Genomic DNA, 25,415 nt, shown 5'->3' with positions numbered 1-25,415 from the left:
GACAGTGTGTAAATGTGAGCAAGACTATTTCAGGTGATAGGTCACAATCTCATGTTGTTAAGTGGCAGAGTTTGATTTTCTGATCTTGTGAGTGATGTTGTTCTATGCACTATTGGTGCAATAGTGTCCTCTGCTGTTTTAATTCTGCATTTACACTGACCATTGACCCTCATTCAGCAAAACCTTACCAAAACACACAGACACTGAGGCGATGAACTCTAAATTGCTGCCAATGTGAAAATTGTCGAAAGAGGTCATAATTTCATTAACTCCTGACCAAATGTGTCACACAGGAACAATTGTTACAGGCAAATTAGAATCCAAAAAATGTCTTGAATTGAATGATAAAACTTAGAAACAGATTATTTCGCCCCCTGACTCCACGCCAACCACTGATCACCTGCTTCCATGTTAACCCACATTCGCATCTGTTCCCTACACACTAGTGGCAATTTACAGAGGCCAATTAACTTACGAACCAGCACATTTTTGGGATGTGGATGGAAACTGGAGTACCTGGAATAAACCCATGCAGTCACAAGAGAAATGTGCAAACTCCACACAGACAGCAGCCGAGGTCAGGATTGAACCCGGGTCTCTGGATATGTGAGATAGTAGCTCTACCAGCTGTGCCACTTCAACTGAGGTTTTTAATCCATGTATTTATGATTGTTGGATGGTCTGTTGACACCAAACTTTTTCCAATCGGAGTCACATAGGTGTCATACAAAGAACAAAACAGGTCAAAGAGTACTCTTCATCTATTTTGATTCTTGTCCTAATTTTCAACGTGTTTGTACTGTTTTAATAATAGGAATAATCCATATCTTGAAATATTTCAATCTGAACTGCACATTGTTCCTTTATTTTAAATAAAGCTCATGAGGAAAGGACATTAAATAGCGTGTAGGAAGAAACTGCAGATGCTGGTTTAAACCGAAGATAGATACAAAAAGCTGGAGTAACTCAGCGGGTCAGACAGCGGGTCTCTGGAGAAAAGGAATAGGTGACGTTTCTGTTCGAGACCCTTCTTCAGACTCATCCTCCATCATTATCTACAACTGCATGCTGGATCCAGTAAGATGTAAAGAAATACATACCATTTGCTCCATTTTTTTCCAGGCATTCTCCAGCTCAGCCATGGGTCCAAACCACCAATCACACTGTTTTGCAGAGCGTTTTCCTTGAAACCAGAATTGCCGCAGCCACTCAAACTCCACCTGCAGCAAGAAAACATCATTCCACTTCAGACAAGAAATCTCCAACCACAGCAAACATATTGTATAAAGATAAAACTCCTTTCGGGGAACTAAATATTTCACATCAGCACTGATATCTCTCATATTTTTTTCAATCACCTATGTTTTAAATATCAAATATTAGGTAGTAAGTAGCAAAGATCGAAAATGAGAAATAAAACATAATCGGCCTCCAAAATAGAAAACAATGTTTCATTTAACTTAAGATCTTAAATTTGCTGCCACTATCGGCAAAAATCTAACCACAGAACATAGAAAACAGCACAGCACAGGAACAGGTCCCTTAGCCCATGATGTTTGTGATGAATATGGCACCTTCTTAAACTAATTATTTTTACCTGCATGTGATCCATATTCCCTGCATATTCACAGGTCCAGCTAAAAACATCTTCCATCCCATTTCCATATCTGTTTTCACCACCACCCTTGGCTGCCCATTCAAGGCATCTACCACTCTCTGTGTAAAAAACCTGACCCACACATCTCCTCTAAACTTTCTTCTTCTGCCCTCTGATCTGATAGCGATGCCTTCCAGAATTTAACATTTCCATCCAGTGAAAGTGGCTCGGACTTACTGATCGCAAAGGGACTGGCAGGCCTAGGAAGACCTCCACAGCTGATGACAGAAGAATTCTCTCTATGATAAAGAAAAATCCCCAAACACCTGTCCGACAGATCAGAAACACACTTCAAGTGTGGATTTGTCAATGGCCACAGTCTGCCAAAGACCTCATGAACAGAAATACAGAGGCTACATTGCAAGATGCAAACCACTGTTCAGCCACAAAAATAGGATGGCCGGGTTAGTTTGCATAGAAATACTTAAAGGAGAAACCACAGTTCTGGGAAAAAGGTCTTGTGGACAGATGAGACGGAGATTAACTTATATCAGAGTGATGGCAAGAGCAAAGTATGGAGGAGAGAAGGAACTGCCCAAGATCCAAAGTTTACCACCTCATCTGTGAAACAGTGGTGGGGGTGTTATGGCCTGGGCATGTATGGCTGCTGAATCGTCATTGATGATGCAACTGCTGATGGTAGTAGCATAATTAATTCTGAAGTGCATAGACACATCCTATCTGCTCAAGTTCAAACAAATGCCTCAAAATTCATTGGCTGGCGGTTCATTCTACAGCAAGACAATGATCCCAAACATAGGGCTGAAGCAACAAAGGAGTTTTTCAAAGCTAAAAAATTGTCAATTCTTGAGTGGCCAAGTCAATCACCTGATCTGAACCTAATTGAGCATGCCTTTTGAGCATACTGAAGAGAAAACTGAAGGGGACTAGCCCCAAAAACAAGCATAAGCTAAAGATGGCTGCAATACAGGCCTGGCAGAGCATCACCAGAGAAGACACCCAGCATCTGGTGATGTCCATGAATCGCAGACTTCAAGCAGTCATTGCATGCAAAGGATATAAAACTTTTGCCTTCCATCACAGTGAGGAGGTGCCTGGTGAACTCACTGTGGTGGATGTTAATTTGTGTTTATTGTGTGTTTTTGTCATTTTGTACTATATGTAGGACTGCAAGGCACAAAATTTTGTTCAGACCGCGAGGTCTGAATGACAATAAAAGCTACTTTTTTTTTTTTGATATGCAACAAAATACTAAACATGACTACTTTCATTGACATGACATTACTGTGTCCCAAACATTATGGCGCCCAGAAATGAGGGGACTATGTATAAACACAGCTGTAATTTCTACATGGTGAAACCAAAATGTATACAAATGGTCATTAGTAAAATCTGACAATGCACACTTTAACCACATGATTTTTTTCTATTATAAATCTCAAATTGTAGAGTACAGAGGCAAATAAATAAATGATGGGTCTTTGTCCCAAACATCATGAAGGGCACTGGAGATGAGATTAATGTCCATTCCCTTCTTTAGTCCACATTCAAATTCAGGTTTGACTGTTGAGAGTGAAAATGTTCTATATGCTGACCGTAAAATTTCTACCTGGAATTATCTACTGTAAGAATTCTACCTGGACTTCCATAATGCCTTAATGCCTCTCTTTTCCAATAACCTAATTTGTCCCCTTTCTGCAGAGCCAATCTGAGTAATGAAATTGTTTTTCAAGACACATTTTTATAGAGCATGCAAACGGCTCCTTCTGCCCACCGAATCCATGACAATCACCATGCATTCATTTACACTAATTCAGCTCAGTTCAGTTTAGTTTATTGTCACGTATACCAAGGTACAGTGCAAAGCTTTTGTTGTGTGCTATCCAGTCAGCAGACAGATAATACATGATTACAATCGAGCCATTTACAGTGTATAGATGCATGATAAGGGAATAAGGTTTAGTGCAAGGTTAAGCCAGCAAAGTCCGATCAAGGGTAGTCCGAGGGTCACCAAAGAGGTAGATAGTAATTCAGCACTGCTCTCTGGTTGTGGTAGGACGATTCAGTTGCCTGATAACAGCTGGGAAGAAACTGTCCCTGAATCTGGAATTCCATTTTATTCTTCCAACTTGATGATTCCCATCAACTCCCTGCATATTGTACTGCTCATCTAAACACTTGAGATTAAAGTAAAGGCAAGTTGAACCATTGCCGATTCCTCCTCGACACACCAAGTGAAAACAGTGTTGAGGGTATCCTGACCTAGAGGTCACTGTTAAATAAATGCTGCCTGCAGAATAGAATTAACATTTTGCTTTGCAATTTCGGAAGACTAGGTGAAGAAATGTTTTACGTGTAAGAAGGATATATTTCTGAAGTTTCAAGCAAGGGTATATAAATTTTATTTGTTTTACTAAATCAGACAAGAGTGATTGATGCTTTCACTGCATGCCTGAAATAGCTAATAGTAATTTCCTTAATTCATTCTACAAACTGTTTCTTTTAGTTTAGTTTAGAGATACAGCACGGAAACAGACCCTTCGGCCCACCGAGTCCACACTAACCAGCGATCCCTATACACTAGCACTATCCTACACGCTTGGGGCAATTTACAATCGTTACCAAAACCAATTAACCTACAAGCCTGTAAGTCTTTGGAGTGTGGTAGGAAACTGGAGCACACAGGGAAAATCCCATGCTGTCATGGGGGGAATGTACAAACTCTGTGCAGACTGCACCCGTGGTCGGGATCGAACCTAGATCACTAGCGCTGCAAGGCAGCAACTTTTCCGCTATGCCATAGTGCCGCCCCACTCTTCTGTTCTAAATTTTCCCCTAAATATTTACAAATCCCTGGACATATCCAACAAGTCATCTTAACTGTGCTGCCAGTTACAAGCCACTCACTGCGCATTGTGTTTAAGAGTGCATCAGTAAAAGTGGAAAACCTGAAATTTAGTGGAGGTCAGTCCACTTCTCCCCTGAAAGGTTATAACCCAACACGTCGCCTGTCGCCTTCCCTCCACAGATGCTGCCTGACCCGCTGAGTTACTCCAGCACTTTGTGTTGTGCTCAAGATTGCAACATTTGCAGTTCCTTTCGTCTCTGCTGGACTTGCCATTCAGTCTTGCAGCAAATGGTGTGACATGACAAAGAGAGACCTGTATGCATGTTTGAATCTGGCGCTCAGCTTTATACCTGGGATCAGAAAGGTGACTCCAGTCCTTCTAAATGGAGCCACTTACCTTGTTGTGGCCCATTGGTGTGGCAATTAGTGCTGCTTTACATTTCTGACACCTGGGGTTCGATCATGACCTTGGGTATTGCTGGTGTGGACAGTGCAGGTTCATAAGTTCAGTTGTTCCAGGAGTAAAATTAGGCCATTCAGCCCCAGGTCGACTCCGCAATTCAATCATGGCTTATCTACCGTTCCCTCTCAAATCCATTCTCCTGCCTTCTCCCCATAACCCCTGACATCTGCACTAATCACCCTGTGATTGCAGGGATAAATGGGTAAATTGAAATTGTCCCTAATTCAGATAATGTAGACAAGTATCAAAATGGAACTGCCAGGCATATGACTGAGTATAAAGATATACAATGACGAGTAGGACTGACGAGATTACTCTGCTGGGAGCTGGCATGTACTGATGGGTCAAAGTGGCACCTTCCGAACGGTAAAATAAGAAATAAATAGTGTTCTTTTTTTAATTTAACTTCAATTATTTTAAATTACTTTTGAGTGTTTTATTACACTTGCGATTAGGTATTTTAAAATCCACTGGAATAGCTTTTAAAAAATGTCTCTGGCTTTCAGAGAAATGTAACAGTGGTTAAAAAGCCTTTGCCAGCTGGTGATCTGTCAAAGGCTGTGAGGGAATTCGGCAGACAACATGTCAGGATATGATGCTGAGGAGCCACTCACCACTTGGAAGCCGTACACTTCACCAGAAGCTTGTCAGATACAGGGGGGGAAGGTGGTGGTTAGCTTGTGCAGCCACTGTGAGCAGGCAAAGTAAGTGCAGATGGTCCACGAGTCCGGTACGTTCCAGCACATTATAGACGCACGGTAATATTACACTCTGCTATTGCACATGTGGACAAACAATTCCACCGAATTTAAAATTCATTGTTTAAGTAAGATTGATCAAATCCCTCAAAACATTAAGGACCACTACATCTACTGCATTGTTAAAAATTACTGCATCCATCCGTTGCAACACACAGCACAGTGCTAGCCTCAAATATAAATAGACTTCAAACAACTGTACCTCAGAGATTCATTTGCCCAAGCCAGATTGTACTGTTCCTCTATTCACTGTGATTATAGATGTGTTGGATATTTTTAGTGAAAAATTTAGTAATGGCAAACAACTTTGTCCAAAGAGACATCATGACAACATTAGTGATACATGCAACGAACAACTATACAATCATGGAAATACACTTCAATGTCTTGTCTACAATTTCCATTGATAAAGTATTCCCACTAAATCATTCTCACTAAATTCTGTCTGAAAATAGCTTCCTTTTTCTCTATTAATCTATTGATGCAAGTTCACGTTGTACCATTAATCTTTGTATACACACAGTACAACAAGGAGGCGGGCCCTTCGGCCCACTACGTCCATTTTAACCATCTACAGTAATCCTCTTTGTTGCACTAGGACTATACCCTTCTATGCTTTCCCTACATAAGTGTCTGTCTAAGTGTTTCTTAAATGTAATAATTGCATCTGATTCCACCACCTCCTCTGGTCATGAGTTCCAGATATTAACTAGCTGTTAAAAAATACTTATCCCACAAATCCCCATAAAATATGTTGGGAGGAACTGCAGATGCTGGTTTAAACCGAAGTCTGGAGAAGGGTCTCGACCCGAAACGGCACCCATTCCTTCTTTCCAGAGATGTTGCCCGTCCCGCTGAGTTACTCCAGCTTTTTGTGTTTATCCCCTTTAAAATACTTCCTCTCACCTTTAACCTATGCCCACTTATTTTTGATATCCGTATCATGAGAAAAATATTTTGACCATCTATTAGAAATATGCCTCTCATAGACTTTCTGTCAGGTCACCCTACAGCCTCCTTTGTTTCAAAGAAAACAAGCCCAACCTTTCCGACCTCATCCCACCTTCAAATTCAGAAAATATACCAGTGAATCTTCTCAGTTAGATAAAAATGCTGGAGAAACTCAGCGGGCAAGGCAGCATCTATGGAGTGGAGTGAAGGAATAGGTGAAGGAATAGTGAATCTTCTCTGTACTTTGCTCTGCTCAACCACATCCTTCCTATAGTGTGGTGACCCAAACTGCACATAGTGCTCCAAGTGTGGCTTTACCAGTGTTTTGTAAAGTTGCAACTTGATGTCCTGACTCTTTTATGTTTAACTCACTGCACCATGAAAGCTAACAAGCCATTTTCCTTGCGCAGGAAGGATCTGCAGATGCTGGTTTATACCGAAGATAGACACAAAATGCTGGAGCAACTCAGTGGGGTGCCAGGCAGCATCTCTGGAGAGAAGGAATAGGTGATGTTTCTTCACCACCTTACCAACCTGTGCTACAATTTCAGGGAACTATGGATTTCAACTCCTAGGTCGCTCTGTAATTCAACATTCCTTAGTGCCCCGCCATTTATCGCATATACTCTACCCCCGTTTGACTTGCATCACCTCGCACTTGTCCGTGTCAAATCCCATCTGCGAATTCCCTGTCCAATTTTCCATCTGATCTATATCCTGCCTTAGCCTTCCTTCGTTATCCACAGCGCTGCAATTTTGTCATCCGTAAACTTATGAATCATACCTTGTACTTTGGTATCCATGCTATCAATATATAACACAAACAACAAAGGCTCCAGCAACAATCCCAGCGGTACACCACTACTTACAAGCTTCCAATCTGAAAAGCATCCATCCTCCACTACCCTCTGCCTCCCATCACCAATCCAATTTTGGATCCAATTAGTCAGCTCACCTTGGATCCCATATGCCCTGACTTTCTGGACTAGCTTACCTTGTGACCTTGTCAAGATGCCTTACTAGCTAAAATTGCCTGGTGTATTGGCATGGTGGTAGACCGCGATAAGTGATACAATGTTTTATTATTTCTGTATGAGTTTCATTTCCAAACAGTTGCCCCTAAATTTAAAGAATGTATCCGTAGTTAATGGTGTACACAAAGAGGATCAGTAAATATATGTGAAGGAAAACTGTCGGAGCAGTACAATCTGGCGTGTGGCAAAGAATTTCTGGATAAGATATAAAGCTCTTTATACTTGAGGGCTGCATTAGGCAAGGAATAGTTTGGAACCAGAAAGAGTTTAACAACACAGCTGCAAAAAATATGCGATTGGCAGCAAGGCTAACAATCAATTGGTTGAAGATTACAGGAGGACTAATTTCTTCATTTCAAGAATAATGCTAGAGAATGCTGTACATCTGGGCACACCCAAACATTGGTCCAGTGCACTCAGAAATAATTTTATTCCATAGTCTGGTGGTTCCAGACCTTGAAGTCCTGCAGTGAAAAGGGGGAAAACGGAAACACAATTGGATTAACAACGTTCAGTTAAAGCTATGACTATTTCCCAATTATCAAAGCAAAAGAGGCATTTAAGAAGCCTCTGTGGCATTTCAGAGGCTTTTAGATAGCCCCATAGATGTGCCTATAGTGGAGGGATAGAGATCACATGCAGGCAGAGGAGATTAGTTTAACATGGCATCATGATCGACATGGATATTGTGGGCTGAAGGGTCTGTTCCTGTGCTGTACTGTTCAATTGTTCAATGTTTTGATTCGGAATTACGATTCAGACATGTTGATTCTGTGGTACAAACGTATTAGCAAAGAAAATTTAATCCAAATAGATATTTAGAAGTTGAGTCATAGAAGTATAATCATGCACAGTTGTGAATTGTCTTTCTACATCTTGTTGATAGTGATAAAGATTTATAGCAGAAATTTACATTTCAACCATAAGTACTGTTAATATGCAAACTTTCTTGATAAAGTACTCACTTTACATTTTATCTACTTTGAATTACCCAGAAAGAAGCTACTTTAACCATCAAATCCATGCTGACTGCCAAGAGAGCAAATTAATGTCCCAATTACACCCAGTGCTATTGTACAACTCTGTAAGAACTCAGGGACCTATGCACATGCACCCCTAGATCCCTCTGCTCCACAGTACTCCTGCCATTCACTGTGAAGGTCCTGCCCTGGTTTGACTTCTAAAAATGCAACAACTCACACTTACAGTATTTGCATTAAACTCCATTGTAAGCCCACTTAAAATGAGGTTGTGTGCCATTTTTGCCCACTTTCCTCACTGATCAAGATCCTGCTGTAATTTTTGATAACCTTCGCTGTCTACGATACCACCCATTTTAGTGTCATAATCTTGGTTAGAACAACATAGAACTTGGTTAGAAGGTGGAACACACGTTGAACACCAAAATGCTGGAGAAACTCAGCGGGTGCAGCGGCATCTATGGAGCGAAGGAAATAGGCAACGTTTCGGCCTGAAACGTTGCCTATTTCCTTCGCTCCATAAATGCTGCTGCACCCGCTGAGTTTCTCCGGCATTTTTGTGTACCTTCGATTTTCCAGCATCTGCAGTTCCTTCTTAAACACGTTGAACACCCCCTGCTTACCATATTGCCCCAATATTGATGTTAAATATGTTTATACACATATTTATTTGAAGTTTTAAATTTATTGTTACATAATTATTTCAATTAATTAATTCCATTCAATTAATCAATTCACATAATGATGTGAATGAGGGACAAACTTGCTCTAATGCATTCTCTATCACAAAATTTCTGCGTGTCTCTAGAGTGCAGTTTTCTACAAGATTTGTAGAGAGGCTGTAGTTACTTTTTAATTATAACGGCATGTGCAACCGATCATAGAGCGAGCATAGGCTATCCATATAGCCTGATTGTGGTATGGAATTTGCCATATGTTGATGATCCAAAAGCCAAATGATCCGGAAACTTCTTGGACATTGCTTTCTGGAAGGTGGAAGTTATGACATAGCAAAGATGGGCCACAGTTTAATGGAAGGAGGAAACAAAGGCCACCGTACCACAATAACTATTTTTTTCCGCCTGTAAATACAAATAAACAATTTGCTTTTGTTGCCAAAATGATGGAGATTCTGCTTAGATTCTGCGTGTGTTTGCTCTACATCCAGAATTTAGGAATTAGTTGCATTGTCTCAAAATGGTTTAATATATGCACTCATGACTTAGACAAATGATTGAAGTTAGGGACAATAATAAAATAAAATGATTCCAAGCATTCTGGACGATTCACTTCCATCTATTATCAAAATGTATTTGATGTTAACTACTGCCAGCAAGAAATTCTACAACACCAATTGAAAGGCTAATGATTGAAGGGATTCAGTTAAAATCATATGAAACGTAACCAATCTATTTTAGTATCAATGTCCAGTTTTCATAAGGCATAAGGCATAGTGAATTACAAACACCAGGCATGGAGGCTCACAAACCTGTGTACGGATAAACTCCAAATAACACTTCCCCGATTCGAGCTCACAGTAATGCATCGTGAAACTCAGCATGCGTATCTGAACAACTCTATTGGTTTGCACAACAGAAACAAACATTGATTAAAGGCGGAAGCTTGGGTTTTTAGTCAGGATTAAATATCGAAGGTCAGCTACAAGAGAGCATGGCATTTAGTGTGCGTGTCATGCTGAGACAATTATTTAGAAACCTTGCTGAATGAAGGCCACCCGCACAGGTAATCCATATTTAATTTCCTTTATACCTGCAAAACTATCAGCTGAATTGACGTTTTATTCTGACATGCTGCAACATACATTACCCATGCTGTGCCTATTTCCAGGCCAATATTCTCGACAGCAGATCCTGTATCTAACTACCCTCGCCCCTTTCAGTGTTAGCAGCTGAAATGTTTCTGCAGTGCACAAGCTAATTTTCAGAGGACCACAAGGTGGTAACTGATGAGTGAAGAATCAATACCAAGCACGATTGTAGCTATACCCCAGAGCTGCAGGTTGGCCAGGTCCAGAAAGCATGGTCCAGCTGCCTCAGGGGTCCACCAATCAATCAAACGTGGCAGATCTTCTATTTTATTATAAATTATTACTGACCACATGCTCGCCAGCCACCTACACAGATAACAACACATTCTGCAATCATGCCTTGTAGTAACTATCTCAGGGCTTGGTAATTTTTTCAGCTTGTTGTATGCGAGCGCTCGTTCAAACGCATGAGGAGCTTACTGTGCAAAGTCCATCGGCGGAACTCATTGTAAAGTCAAGCAAAATATACCAAAGACAATGCCTCGTTTGCCACCAAGAGTCAATAAATCAAAAATCAAGAAATGCGACTCTCCTGGGTAACCTGCAGCCAACAGCCCAATCTGTCATTTCCAACTGCAGAAATAACTGGTGACCTTACAGTGCAAGTCTGCACTCTGTCGTATTTCTAAACACTGTCCAAGGACCAACTTCAATTCAAGTTAAAGAGAGTAATATATAAAAAGGCTCATGATTTGAACAGTTGTAAATGTGGCAGTTCAAACTCAAGCACTTTAGATAGCAATATTATTTGGCTTTACAGTTGTTCAAAAATACTGTCATTTTATTGTAGTAGTCACGGGCACACAATCTTGCACAGAGAAAAATAAAGCTCAAAGGGGCCATCAGTCAGCAGTGTAGTTCACCGTTCTCGCGTTGCGGCTTATCTCCGACAATTACTAAGTTCTCACTGAAAGTTCTGCTATTTGATTGCAAGCGACAATGACAGTGGCCCTTGTTCCTTTCACGTAATCATTTTTTGTTCCTTTAGATCTTCTCAGACCTTGAGACAATGATGTGCATTAAGGGTGCTGAGTGCTGCAATATCTACAGCAAATATGAACAAGTCTTTGCCATGCCATAGCATTATGTAGAAATTGCCCTCAACTCTATCAAAGAAAACAATCATGCCACAAAAGGCACAGTTCTCAGTGACTTTGACTCAAAATAACCAGTCTCTCTGTATTGGCAGTATGTTACTTGAATGATGTCACAAGATCCAATAATGAACATTAATTATATCCAAGTACGATTAGGTAAGAGACCAGCATCAAAAGTCTAGAGAGTTGTGAATCTGTGGAATTCTCTGTCACAGAAGGCAGTGGAGGCCAATTCACTGGATGTTTTCAAGAGAGAATTTAGCTCTTAGGGCGAAAGGAATCAAGGGATATGGGGAAAAAGCAGTAACAGGGTACTGATTTTAAATGACCAGCCATGATCATATCGAATGGCGATGCTAGCTGGAAAGGCCGAATGGCCTACTCCTGCGTCTATTTTTCTGTTTCTATGTTTCTAAATTGCAATAAAAAAATTTAAACCAAATAGATTAAACAAAGGATAAGCAATATATTCTGTCAGACATTTATTAAAAATATTACATGTGAAAAGTTTCACTTTAATTACATTGATGGGCATGTGGCTTTTAAAATTCATTGATCTTTATTGAAATCTTTGGTTGGAATGATGCCTGTAAGGTGCTAAAAGCAAATATGCAATCTTAACACACCTTTTCTTGACAGATAATATGGGCATGCAAAACATTTAGCATTGGGATAGGGCATCATGCCAGGCAAATGAAGACCCAATTGCAATGGGACAGAATTAGGTCACGCTCATCAGTGGCACGCAACTCCCCTCCTCATGTCAAATTACTGGTAATCAAAATCGAGAGATCCAAAATGGTGAGCCTTGCATGGAAGCAGAGCCTGTGTATCGTAGTATTGACATTCGGGCGGGCAACAGTTAATTTCATCTCAAAGTCTACTAGAAAATGCTGACACCCAGAAAGAAGGATTCCAACCCGAAACGTCTCCTTTTCCTTTTCTCCAGAAATGCTGCCTGACCCAGTGGGTTACTCCAGCATTTTCGGTATAAATTAGCATTTGCAGTTTCTTCCGACACAAGTATTTTAACCAACTTCATCTCAGTTCTTTGAATTATCTCATATTCATGCAAGGGATTTACTCTGGGCCTTAACAAAACCATGTTTTATAAGCCTGGAGGAAATATTTTTGCTGTGCAGTATATTTATTGTCAATCTGTCTCCAGACAGCTGAGTAACATAGTACATTTAATTGCAAACAATTTATCTTGCTGTAGACGGTTATTAGGTAATCATGGAAAAGTTACAGTTAATATAAACTGAATTATTCGTACCTCATTGTGGATCTCTTCTGTTTGTCTCACAAATTCAACTTCTAAGGAAATTAGGGAGGAAATGCCCAGCACTGAATCATTTTGCAGGTTCTTCATGGCTAAATCACATCGTCCAAAGATATAGTCCAAAGTACCAGTTGAACACTGTAAGACACATAATTTCACTGTATATTGACCAGATTTTGACTAGAGTCAAGAGAAAAACTTGAAATTAATTTGTAAATTAGTTTCTGGGTTCTGCCGATTTCAAAATCATTTGGGCAGAAGCAAAGTTAGCACATTCAGCAAAATCAAGATGACATAATATTACATCTAAGAGCAAAAGGTTAGAAAACAAGAAACAGGGACACAAGTGTATTTTATCTATAAATATATGCTTTTTGTTTTAATAGCAATGTGGAATGAGGATAGGTAATCGGAGCATCTGAACACAAGATGGGAGGTTTAAGATGGGGGTTTTAAATGTCTCTGAAGGCACTCGGGACAAGCCTGGATATCGTAGTTACTGGATATGTAGGAAGTTATTGAAAAAAGTTGAGCCCAGATATCATTTATTAAGATCTAGCACGGAAACAGGCCCTTCAGCCCCCCCAATCCATGCCAAACATTAATCGCCTGTTCACACGAGTTCTACGTTATCCCATTCTCTCGTCCTCTCCCTGCACATGAGGGACAATTTATATAAACTAATTAGCCTACAAACCAACATGTCTCTGGGATCTGGGAGAAAACCAGAGGAAACCGATGTGGTCACAGGGAGAACATGCAAACTTCACACTGATAGCACCTGATGTCATGATCCAATCTGGGATCTCTGGAACAAGTGAGGCATTACCGGCTATGCCACTATGCATCATATGATATGATCAGAATTTCAGGGGTAACGGACTGCAGTACGTTCATAGTGGGCGATGATGCAGAATTGAATGGTCTTCATAATGAAAGTCACATGGAAGAACAACTCAGTTCCATATGGAGTAGATGGATGGTGTTTTCAAAGCCTACACAGGTGCAATGGGCCATATGGTTTCCACTGCTGTAATATGCTGTAAAGAGTAAATGATGCCAACTATAGAGACATATTGAAGACAGTTATGCAATCTTCAAGGTCCAACAACTCCCATAAACTGCTCAAAATATGTCCTGTCGTATGCAATGACAATGAAGAAAGTTTAAGACAATTTCAGTTAGTTGCCACATTTTTGTACTTTATGCCTACTCATTTCTATTTTTTCAACTTGTGCTGCTGGTGTTGAAATAAGGTCCACCAAGCTCTGCACTCCAGATTCTCAAATAAAAACGGGTTGCTGGAAAAAATTAAAACATCAAAAGGAACAGGCTCTGGGTTATGAGTGCATAACAACTCATTAAGACCTTACTGCAAGAGGGTATCAACGCAGCCTGGTGTCATTCCTCAACAAATTAATTAAGTGTAAATATTCAAATAAAGTAACATTCAAGGTATCATACAAGTTTAAAAATCTTAGTCTTTCAACATAAATCGAACAATCAAGGTCGCTTTGGTTGTAGTTCAGAGAAATCTAGTAAATTTTAACACTTGACTAATATAGTTTCCAGCTGGCAATTTGTTAAACAAAGTATTCATACCTGTCATCAATTAATAAACTGGTATTGGAGTAGCTATGTCAGAAATTGTGAACTAAAGTAAACATTAACAAGTTATGAAATCATATTTAAAAAATTGACATTTTGGCACCAGAAAAAATGCTAAAGTTTAAAAAATATTCTCTTGGGTTTCACTTTCATACTGTACGCTTGACCCAAAATGCTTTTTGAAACAACGTAAAACAATTGTTATTAAGTTTAAAAAGGAAATATAAAAGCTTCATTAGAACCCAGGCATAATTCGTATTTTTCCCCACTAACCTCTAACAATTAGTGCCAACACTTGTTAGTCTGTAATCTAACAGTAACGTTATGTTCTGTCAGCATTGCCAAGTATTTCTCATCCCAACAGCAACATAGTTGTATTGAAGATAGGACATAACTTATGGACTTATGGTATCATGGACCTTTAGTTTTGACAAAGGGTCTCCAACTCGAATTGCTGACTACGTCTCTCTTCCCATGGACGTGGCCTGACCTGCTGAATATATCCAGCATTTTATGTTTTTGCAATGGATCCTTCTGTTAATCAACTATTACATCCTTCAGCTAATGAATCGGACAAAAATACTTTTCAATTAGCTCAGCAGAAGTGACCATGTGGGTACAATCTACTTCACCTCCCTCTCAGCAGTTTCTCACCTGTAGACCTAGGATTGACAGGTACGTCCTCAGTATCCTTATATCTTGCAAGGCAACTCAAAACCTATTTAATTCTTTAATCATAAGAAAACAAAAGTGTACAAAGGTTCTTATGACACTTTTCATAACATCACTAAGCTCATTCCAGCTCTTTGCAATGTGAAATTGTGGTTGTAATATAGCTTTCACATAAAACAGATGATAATGATCAGATAACTGAGCGGGTGATGCAGCATCTATGGAGCAATTCCTTCGCTCCATAGATGCTGCCTCACCCGCTGAGTTTCTCCAGCATTTTTGTCTACCTGCGATTTTTCCAGCATCTGCAGTTCTTTCTTAACTCTTCAGCAAGGTATAGTTAGGTCCAAGGTTTAACTTCTCTTTCAACCAATAACAATCTTATTTACCCATTTTGGTATATATATAAAAACAAACTTGATTAATATTCTTTTAAATAGTGAGAGATTGTGAAATGTTAAAATTCAAGGAGATTTGGTGGGCAGGTACTTGTCACAAAGTAAGTGTGACAAGTAATCAGGGAGCCAAATGGAACTTTTGCTTTTAGAGTTGGAAGTATTGGGTAAAGATATCTTCCATAATTGTTTTGGGCTTGATGAGAATTGGACCTGCAGAATTGTACACAATTTTGGTCTTCTGATTTAAAAAATATATGATAAGATACAACTTTATTTATCTCAGGAGGGAAATTATCGTACTTGTTATAGAAAGAGTGTAGCTAAGATTCACCAGATTGGTTCCTGGGATGGTACTCTGGAATGATTGATTTGATCTCTCTTTACCCAAGATTATAAGAGTGAAGGGTGACCCCATTAATTAAAACATATAAAATTCTTAGTTCAATAGGTTTGATGTGGGGATGAGATTCCTGCTGGTGTCAGAATGCATCTGGAAAAACACCAAGCATACATTAAAGCTATGATTGTTAACGTGATACAACAGTAAGTTTATTTATCAACGAAGGAGGGCTAGATTAAGTAAATCGTACTTTAGGAAATATACATGAAAAAAACTCATGATAGTCCTCAAGAGCTGTCTACAGATTGGTTCCACCTTCTTAGATTGGTTGGCTTCCCACCCAAAGGAACACTATCATAACCAATTTTGTCACTGCTAAAAATCATACAGACATGTACTGGAATGATTGATTAGTTAGAAAGCTCTCTTTACCCAAGATTATAAGAGTGAAGGGCTGCACCCCAACACCAGACTTAAATTAAAACACCTATAAGGTATATTAGTTGGAGGGGTTCAAAAGGTTGTGTTGATGGGACATGGGGATGGGCAAGAAAGGCCTGTTTCCACACTGTATGATTCTATGACTGATTTGATGGAAATTACTAGGAAACGTAGATACAATAATTAGCACAAACATAAGGCGCTCAAAGAAAAATAAACAAACCAGGCAAAACTTGGAAGGTGGGCTCTTATAGGAAGTTTGACACCTAAAAAACACATGGTGGCTGGAAATAAACCTGGAATTGTATACAGTTAGGTTTAAACTGATTTATTAAGTTTGGTTATAGCGGATGTGCCCACACCAACAGCTCGCACCAAGCTCGCAAACCTCCCCAGCTCGCACCACCTAAGTTTATTGCCTCGCTCAAACAACACCCATCACAAGGTGACTCCAGCAAGCCCTTCTTCACCCTGTGTGGCATGGTTGATGCGGCTGTTGTTGTGGTTCACATGACTGAGCACATCCTGTTGGTAGCGGTGACCTGAAGAAAGAGCTGAAGGCCAGGGGCTACAACATGAGCTGCAACAACAGCCGCTTCAACTGTACCTTGTGGTAGATGGTGATGAAGGGCTCACTGGTGCAGACCAGCAGCGGCGGCACCCAGTTTTAAGGTGAAACAACACAAAGTGCTGGAGTAGACTGAATCAGTCTGAAGAAGGGTCCCAACGTCACCTATCCATTCTCTCCAGAGATGCAGCCTGACTCACTGAGTTACTCAAGCACTTTGTCTCCTTTTCTGTATTAACCATCATCTGCAGTTCTTTGTTTCAATGACATACAATAACAATTACTCGGTATAACGGACAATCGGCAATAACAGACACCATGCCCCCTCCTCCCCATGGTCCATTATATATATTGAATTGAATAGAATAAGTTTTATTAACCAAGTAAGTAAACATACAAGTTTGCATGTAACAACACAATATACAGTAGACAATTAAAAATAAAACATCATAATTTAAACAAGGCTGTTGAGTAGAGCTATTGCTCATGTGAAAAAAGCAACGTTTTTATGTCTGGCTGTGGTGGCTTTGACAGTCCGGAGTGGCCTTCCAGAGGGAAGTGCTTCAAAGAGTTTGTGGCCAGGGTGAGAGGGGTCAGAGATGATCTTACCCGCTCTCTTCCTGGCCCTTGCAGGGTACAGTTCCTCGATGGGGGAGGAAGGTTGCAGCCAACACCATTCTCGGCTGATCGAATGATGCTCTGCGGCCTCCAGATGTCATGCTTGGTGGCCAAGAAGATGAGGGCAGACTCTATGATGGCAGTATAAAACTGGACCATCGTTGCCTGTGGCAGATTGTGTTTTCTCAGCTGCCGCAGGAGGGCCTTTTTGGCTGTGGAGTCGATGGTGGCCTCCCATTTAAGGTCCCTGGAGATGATGGTTCCAAGGAAGTTAAATGACTCCACAGATGTGACTGTGGTGTTGATGGTGAATGGGGTGAGGGGAGGGGGAGCTGTCCTAAAGTCTACAATCAATTCCACTGTCTTAAGAGCATTGAGCTCCAGGTTGTTGCGATGGCACCAGGACGCCAGCTGTGTTTGTGATCTTTTTCAGGTGGGCCAGCAAGTCTTTCAAGGGTCTTCATGATTACAGAGGTCAGTGCGACAGTCATTAAGACCAGTAATCCTTGGCTTTTTGGGTACAGGAACAATAGTGGAGACTTTGAAGCAGGAGGGGACAGTGCAGGTTTGCAGGGACCAATTGGAAAAAGTCTGTGTAGACCGGTGCCAGTTGTTCAGCACAGAGCTTGAGGGTAGAGGGGAAAACATTGTCCAGCCCTGGGGATTTCCGGCTTTTCTGTCTCCTGAATAACTTTTCCACCTCTTCAATTGGAATCTATATTTTTAGATAACCAACTATAATACAAGGTTGTCAAATTCAAATAATCTGAAGACAGTTTTCCCAGATGAGAATTTACAATATCAGAAATTGTATTGGTTTCCATGACATTAAATAAGCAAATAAAGTTTGACTAATTTAAAAGTAACCACATTTTTTTTAAACTTTGAGGTTACCAATTGATAGATAGATAGATAGATAGATAGATAGATAGATAGATAGCCTTTATTGAAACAGATTTTTAATATCATTCATAATCTATTTAAATTAGATTCAGTTAATTTACCTGACAGTTAAATGTCAAAGCTGAGCACTAAATCTACTTACATTATTTTGGTAAAATGTTATTATGAAGGATTTATTTGAACCCGGTAAGTAGAACTTCAGGTTCACACGGTGGTTACTTAATGTTCATGAACATGCTCAGACCAGTTATAACTGCCTCTACTGGAAAGAAGTTGGACAGCTGAGATTGGAAAATTGCAGTTCCTAATTAGCCTGTCAAATGTATTGAATAATTGCTGGTGGTCAAATAACAGCTTTCTTTTGAAGGTTTCTTCCCTCAAGTTCCATCTCTCTTTTCTTCAATGGAAGGACTCGAGCTTGTCCTCTTGAGAGCAATCAAGCAGGCTATCCCCTCGACTGTACACGTGCTTTCTGATTTCTCCGCTTGGCCTGTAATTCACTCTTGGGATTCCGGTTTCCAGGCCAAAAAAGGAAAAAGCAAGTGCTGATGCACATCTAGGGGGATGACCATCATCAAGTATTTTTAGGAACATCAGTGGAGTTAGGCCTGTTTTCATGGTGGAAAGCGTACATTTAAATGGGAATGAAAGGGAGAGGAAGCAAAAATGAGAATGGCACCAAAAATAAAACAGTAGGAGAGAATTTATAGCAAACTACGTTGTCATATTATCTTAAGGATGATTACTTTGAGGGTAGTAAATATGCCTTCAACAGGCATCAGGGTCATGCAAAACTTTGTTCCCCAGTGAAAGGGCCTGTCCCACTTGGTGTTTTTTTCGGTGACTGCCGGCATCATATCAGTGTCGCCAAAAGATGTTGAACATTTCAAAATTCAGCGGCGACAAAAAAAAGTTGCGACACTTGAAAAAACACTGCGCGTCAATACGTCGTTACGCCGCGTCACGCCGCTAATTTTTCGGTGACCTGATACGTCAGTCAATGATGCTGGCAGTCGCTGAAAAAAATCGCCAAGTGGGACAGGCCGTTGAGTCACACCATTCCCATGCCGACCATTAAGTAGCCATGTATACTAATCTCAGTTTCCAGCACATGGCCCATGTCCTTCTATGCCTTGGTGATTCAAGTGCTTGCCAAAGTACTTATTTTAAAAGTTGCGAGAGTCTATGTTTGCACTACTCCCTCAGGCATGAATTCCAGATTCCGACCACCCTCTGGGTGAAAACAAAAAGTTCCTCCGATCCCCTTTAAATTCCAAATCCTCACCTTAAACTTGTGCTCCAAGGTTTTATACACCTTTGCTAGAGGAATAAGAATGTATTAAGAAAGATTCTTAGTACATATCTATCTATGCCCTTCATAGTTTCGTATACAACAGCAGCCCACCAAATAGATTTTTTTTGGATGGACGATTACAATGGCTAAGCCCTCAGAATGTTAATATTTTGTAGGAACCCAATCTATGTATCAGCTGCTTGATACAGAAGTCAACCACAATTTAAATTTACCTTTAGTTCTAGTTAACAATGTCTTAAGCCAAATTGTAATAAGTATTAAGGAAACATTATTTTATCCATGTCATAGATACATTAAAAATCTCTTTGTATACCTCAATTTTCCATCCTTGCTTTGAACAGTTTAATAAAAAGTAGATGTTTACACAGATTGAACAAATAGTTGATCTAGCTTTATTGTGTCATGTGTTCAGTGACACACAATTTAATCTTGAACAAAGCACCTGAGTATCAAAATAATCTGTTATTCAATTTTCAGGTTTATAGTGTATTGGGTCACAATAGCTGAGAGAGAAAGGAGACCTCAGAATTGTAGACTGCAGATGCAACTTTTAATATTCATATAGTGCACAATTGTGTTACTTGGTCAAAAAAAAAAACACATCAATAACACAGTATAAATATTGCCAAAATGGTTTAACATCCAATCTTACCTCAGCCACTCTATGGGTAGAGCTGTATCGAGATTGCATTCCAGACAGCACACAATGTTGATGGGTCATATTAAGATCATCTAAGAGCAGATTATAAAACACAATCATACTTAATCCATGTAAAAATATTAAACATGAAATTTAATCTTTGCAGATAGAAAATTAGGTACTTATACAGTGCCCATGACAGACCAATCAAACAAAACTCATACTTCAAAATTCATAGTTCAATACAAATCCAGAACCTGTAGGACCAGTTCGAGCAGGAAATCAATTGAAAATGTTTGGAATACTGAAAGCATCAGAATTGGCTAGGAGGCATGTAGTTAAAATGTATTCTAAAAAATGAATCTGATCCTTAATTTCACTCTGGCACTTTATCAATCATCATCAAATTACAGGGGGGAAATAACCTCATTTACAGTGAGAAATTTGTACTTGGGCAATCCTCTATTCAGAAATATTCAATGCAGTGAAGAAGCATAATGATATATCTATCCAATACTTCTTTCCAAGATAGACACAAAATGCTGGAGTAATTCAGTGGGACAGGCAGCATCTCTGGATAGAACGAATGGGTGACGTTTCGGGTCGAGATCCTTCTTCAGACTGAGTCACCCTCTCCCCTGACTCTCAGTCTGAAGAAGGGTCTCGACACTAAATACTTGTATCTCTTCTTTTCGCATTCTCAACTGCGACCAATTTGTATAATTTTTTCAGTGGTTTTACATTACTTCACAAAGACTCTCACTTACTCACTTAGGGTTATTTGCAGTTATCAAATATTCTAGTTTTGCTAATTATTCTTATAATATTGTCAGTGTAATGAAATGTATTAATTCTACAATTTGGCATTGCTAGCTGACAGAGACAATGACATGTTTATGTGACGAGAAATCATTTTTCAATCATACATTCTAGTAATTCCCAATCTGTGAATATGATGCAAAAAAAAGACTATTTTTGCATTTAGTTTGTGCACAGAATATGATTGAAGAAAGGATATTTGTCACATCAACTAGGGTGAATGGATTGTTATAATACAGGTGCGTATCAGGAATGCCCAGAAAAGAAACTTCCCGACCTGAAGAATCGACTATCATTTCCATGCACAGATGCTGCCTGATCCAGAGATATTCCAGCACTTGGTGCTTCTCAAGATTTCAGCACTTACAGTTCCTTGTGTCTCTATGCTCAGAGTCTGATTGATAACCCAGAGGCCATTCAATATTTCAATATATCCAAGAGGCCATTCGGACTGTAAATGTCTTTCTCACCAGGGACTAACTAGACTGAACGTTTTTCCTTCCAATATTTATTATGTAAAAGAATATGTGTGTTTATGATTGTGTTTATAGTTTGTTTGTGCAAAAAGACAAACAAACAAACAACCAAAGTCCGCCAGCATTGCCACTTTTCATTTCACTGCACATCTCGTTTGTGTATATGACGAATAAACTCGACGACTTAATAACTACGAAAAATATACGTAAAAGACATTGCCTTCCATTTTCTAACATTATTTAATAATCTCTCTAATCCTGAAATGTTTCTAATGATCAAAAGACTTAGCTGTCAAATAGACCATCATTCTGGTATTTTAAAATTTTGTTTCAAAGCAAATCTACACTGTCTATTTACCCCCAAAGTGCTCTATGCACTTAGATAATAAGTAACATTTAGTCGCACTTAACATGGCAATGAAAGGAGGCCAACATTCAAACAAACTCACAACTGTGTAACAGGCCTTTCGGCCCGACATAAGTGTTTTTGTGTTGAAATGCGGAGGAATCATTCAGACTGCACTGTAATGTTTTAAATAAAAAGGCTAGGGGCCAATACTAACCTCATTAGGACAAAACTGTACTTCGTTTAGCAAAATCAGATCTCTCTCAAATATTAGTGGATGATCAGACATCCCAAATAATTAATTATCACCTTCTGCAATATGTTCCATCGAGCCTGTCTGATGTGAATGAAGTCAGATTAGATTCTGATGATCAACGCCTATTTGTGAATGCTTTTCAGTCACTCAATAACACTGGGGTCAAAGGTGAATTATTAATATTTCATTTGTTCCTTCATTTCTAAATCAAATTATTTCAAAAACAGAAAATACTAGAAACGTTCAGGAGGCCAGACAGCAGTTATAGAAAGAGAAAAAAGAAATAACATTTCAGTTCCAAGATATTTTGTCAGAAGTGGGGAGTAAAAAGGACCAATGAAGGATATCAGGTGAGAACCTTTCCTTCTATCTTGGTCTTCTTCAGTAGTCACATTATGGAATATTCAATCAGATAGATATTCCCTATTGATGAACGGCTTTTTATATTGCCAGATGGCGACAGATGAAATAAAAGGTGAAGATGAAGCAAATGGTGAACTTGTTCAATGGCAGTATATTGAAATAGGCAGAAAATAAAATCGGCAACACACACAGGGGGCTGGATGGATTGCCATGTGTCTCAGCTTCACCCTGCATGTCCCTTATTGGGAGATAAAGGCCACATCTTCTTGTACTCAAAGCATTATCAGTTGAAACAGTAACATAACTACCGACTAGAAAGTCAAAACTGCAGTTTACATACAGCTTAAAGCTTTATTTGATTAAGTCTGCAAAAGTAGATTATTCACCATCAGATGAGGTTTCTATTACACATACTTACTAAAACCCATGTAGATTTAAAAGCAGGACCTTATTTCATTACAAAAAAATTGTATTTAGGCACGCTACAGTTCAAAAAGAATGTTTATTGGATCGTATAAACTAATATTAAGATCACAAACTAACTGACAAACGGACATCAAAGATCTATATGGAGACTCAGTTTGTTGATACAGAAAAAAAGATAGAATCCCTCCGACAGTGAATGGAAGACAGACTTGACAGTTCACGGGATCAAGTAAAATAATTGAATACTTAAGTCACATTGCCCGACAAAGAATCAACTTCTTTCTCTCAGCATCAAATAAAAATTTCAGCTTATAATTGTACAATTTATGAATAAGCCAGTGGAAACCAACTATGTTTGAGATGACATATAAACTCAATGGTTAAAATATTAATCCAAACTGTTGCATAATCAAGGCATTGTTTAAGTTTGGCCAACACAGAAATCTTAAGTCTGTTTGAAATGAATAGGAAGCATGTCTTCAAGAAAAACAGAAAATTAGACTATCAAAGCATTTAAGCTAGAATGGTCCTCTCAGAACCATCTTGTCCGAGGCTCTTCTAATAAATTCTTTGAACTTTAAAAGTAGCTTACAAAATCACAAAATAGTAAAGAACTAGATTAAGTGAGTTGCCGTTGGGTCCCATGTTTACACAGGAGGGCTGGTCCCCAATGCAATATTCCACCTCTCCACCAATTCCAATATTGGTGGCCAGTGGGGGGCTCTCTGGAGCGCTAGTATGGGTGTTGTGGGCTGAACGGACTGGTTTCCAGAGGGCTAGTATGGACATTGTGGGCCGAATGGATTCTTGGGCTGGCAGCTCAGTCACTCGGGCCTGGTGGGCTGGCAGCTCAGTCACAAAGGGTTGGTAGGCTGGCAGCTCAGAAACTGCCAAAAATTCTGCCCAAAACAGGTCAGAGACTCTGTGAGAGAGAAGGAGGAGAGGGTGGAACGTCTATCCTGGCCTGGATCTCACAGGGAGCCAATGAAGGGAAGGAAAGAAATACTGGGGTGAGGTTTACTACTTGCAGGGGGAATACACTGATGGGCCGAATGGACTCCTCCTGGGCTAGTACAGGCCTGATGGGCCGAAGGAGCTCTTTTTAAAAAAAAGTGAGCGAAATCTCAGTGATAGGCACTTTTTCTGAACTATTCCTGGCCTGGCAAGGGCGTTTTGGGCCCAAATGCTCCTCCTGGGCTAATACGGGCATTTTGGGCAAAAGGGACTGGTTTCTCGGCCAATAGGGGCCTTGTGCGACGACATTAGTGGTTTCAGGCAGGCCAAACAACTCATTTCATTTCATTTCCATTTCAATTTCAAGCACAGGGCAGGCCAAACAACTAATTTCATTTCCATTTCCATTTCAATTTCAAGCACAGGGCAGGCCAAACAACTCATTTGATTTTCATTCCATTTCCATTTCCATTGCAGTTTCAAGCACAGGGCAGGCCAAACAACTCCTTGCATTTTAATTTCATTTCCATTTCCATTGCACTTTCAAGCACAGGACAGGGCAAACAGATTGCATTTTCATTTCATTTCCATTTCATGCAGAGGATCAGCCATGATCATATTGAATGGTGGTGCGGCACAAAGGGCCACATGGCCTACTCCTGCCCCTTGTTTCTATGTTTCTAAGTGTCTTTACTTTTCAAGATAACAAATACTAAATAATACAAGAAAAACACAAAGTGCTGAAATAACTCAGTGGGTCAGGCGGCATCTCTGGAGAACATGGACATGTGACATTTTGAGTCAGGACCTTCTCCAAAGATGCTGCCTGACCTGCTGAGTTACTTCAGCACTTTGTATCTTTTTTTTTATAAACCAGCATCTACAGCTCCTTGTTCCGACAAATACAAAATAATATCTGTTATGAAAGATTCTATCTGGGGACTTGTAGCAGTTTTTGTAGAATCTTCCTTCATTTGCCTCAATGCCTTTGGCAAAAGACATCAGTCACAGGTTGAGTATTGCACTCAAAATGTCATAAACCAAATTAACCTGAACGCCATTGCATCCTTTATGATAGTGGGCACACTATCTCTTGCCGTGTAGGTACGAGGTTCCATAAAGGTGGTGCCACAGGTGGACAGAATGCTGAGAAGGCACTTGACACACTCAACTTCATCAGTGAGCGTATTGAGTCCAGGAGTTCGGACATCATGGTGCAGCTGACAAGGTATTGGTAAGGCCACATTTGGACTACTCTAACAGTTCTGGCCATTGCGCTATAGAAAGGATGTAATTAAACTGGAAAGGGTACAAAAACGATTTACAAGAATGTTACCGTATCTGGAGGGTTTGAGTTATATGGAGAGGAACTTTTTTTTCTCTGGAAGACTGAGAGTGACATAGAGATTTATA

General features: G+C 39.7%; 1 protein-coding gene across 2 annotated transcripts in view; it reads right to left on the bottom strand.

The window, feature by feature from the left end:
• fto (FTO alpha-ketoglutarate dependent dioxygenase) overlaps window positions 1-25,415 on the bottom strand; it is a 289,056-nt gene that overhangs the window by 206,487 nt on the left and 57,154 nt on the right. For both annotated transcript variants that reach the window (XM_055648439.1, XM_055648440.1), the window contains exons 5-7: window positions 20,375-20,454; window positions 12,854-12,997; window positions 1,101-1,220 (exon numbers count right to left, since the gene is read on the bottom strand). In XM_055648439.1, the coding sequence (XP_055504414.1) occupies window positions 1,101-1,220; window positions 12,854-12,997; window positions 20,375-20,454 (344 nt within the window). The remainder of the gene's footprint in view (window positions 1-1,100; window positions 1,221-12,853; window positions 12,998-20,374; window positions 20,455-25,415) is intronic.

This window comes from Leucoraja erinacea, chromosome 17 (genome assembly GCF_028641065.1).
Source record: "Leucoraja erinacea ecotype New England chromosome 17, Leri_hhj_1, whole genome shotgun sequence".
NCBI classification, from domain to species: domain Eukaryota; kingdom Metazoa; phylum Chordata; class Chondrichthyes; order Rajiformes; family Rajidae; genus Leucoraja; species Leucoraja erinaceus.
Note: the sequence above shows the minus strand (reverse complement) of the source record. Positions and strands in the feature narration are given on the sequence as shown.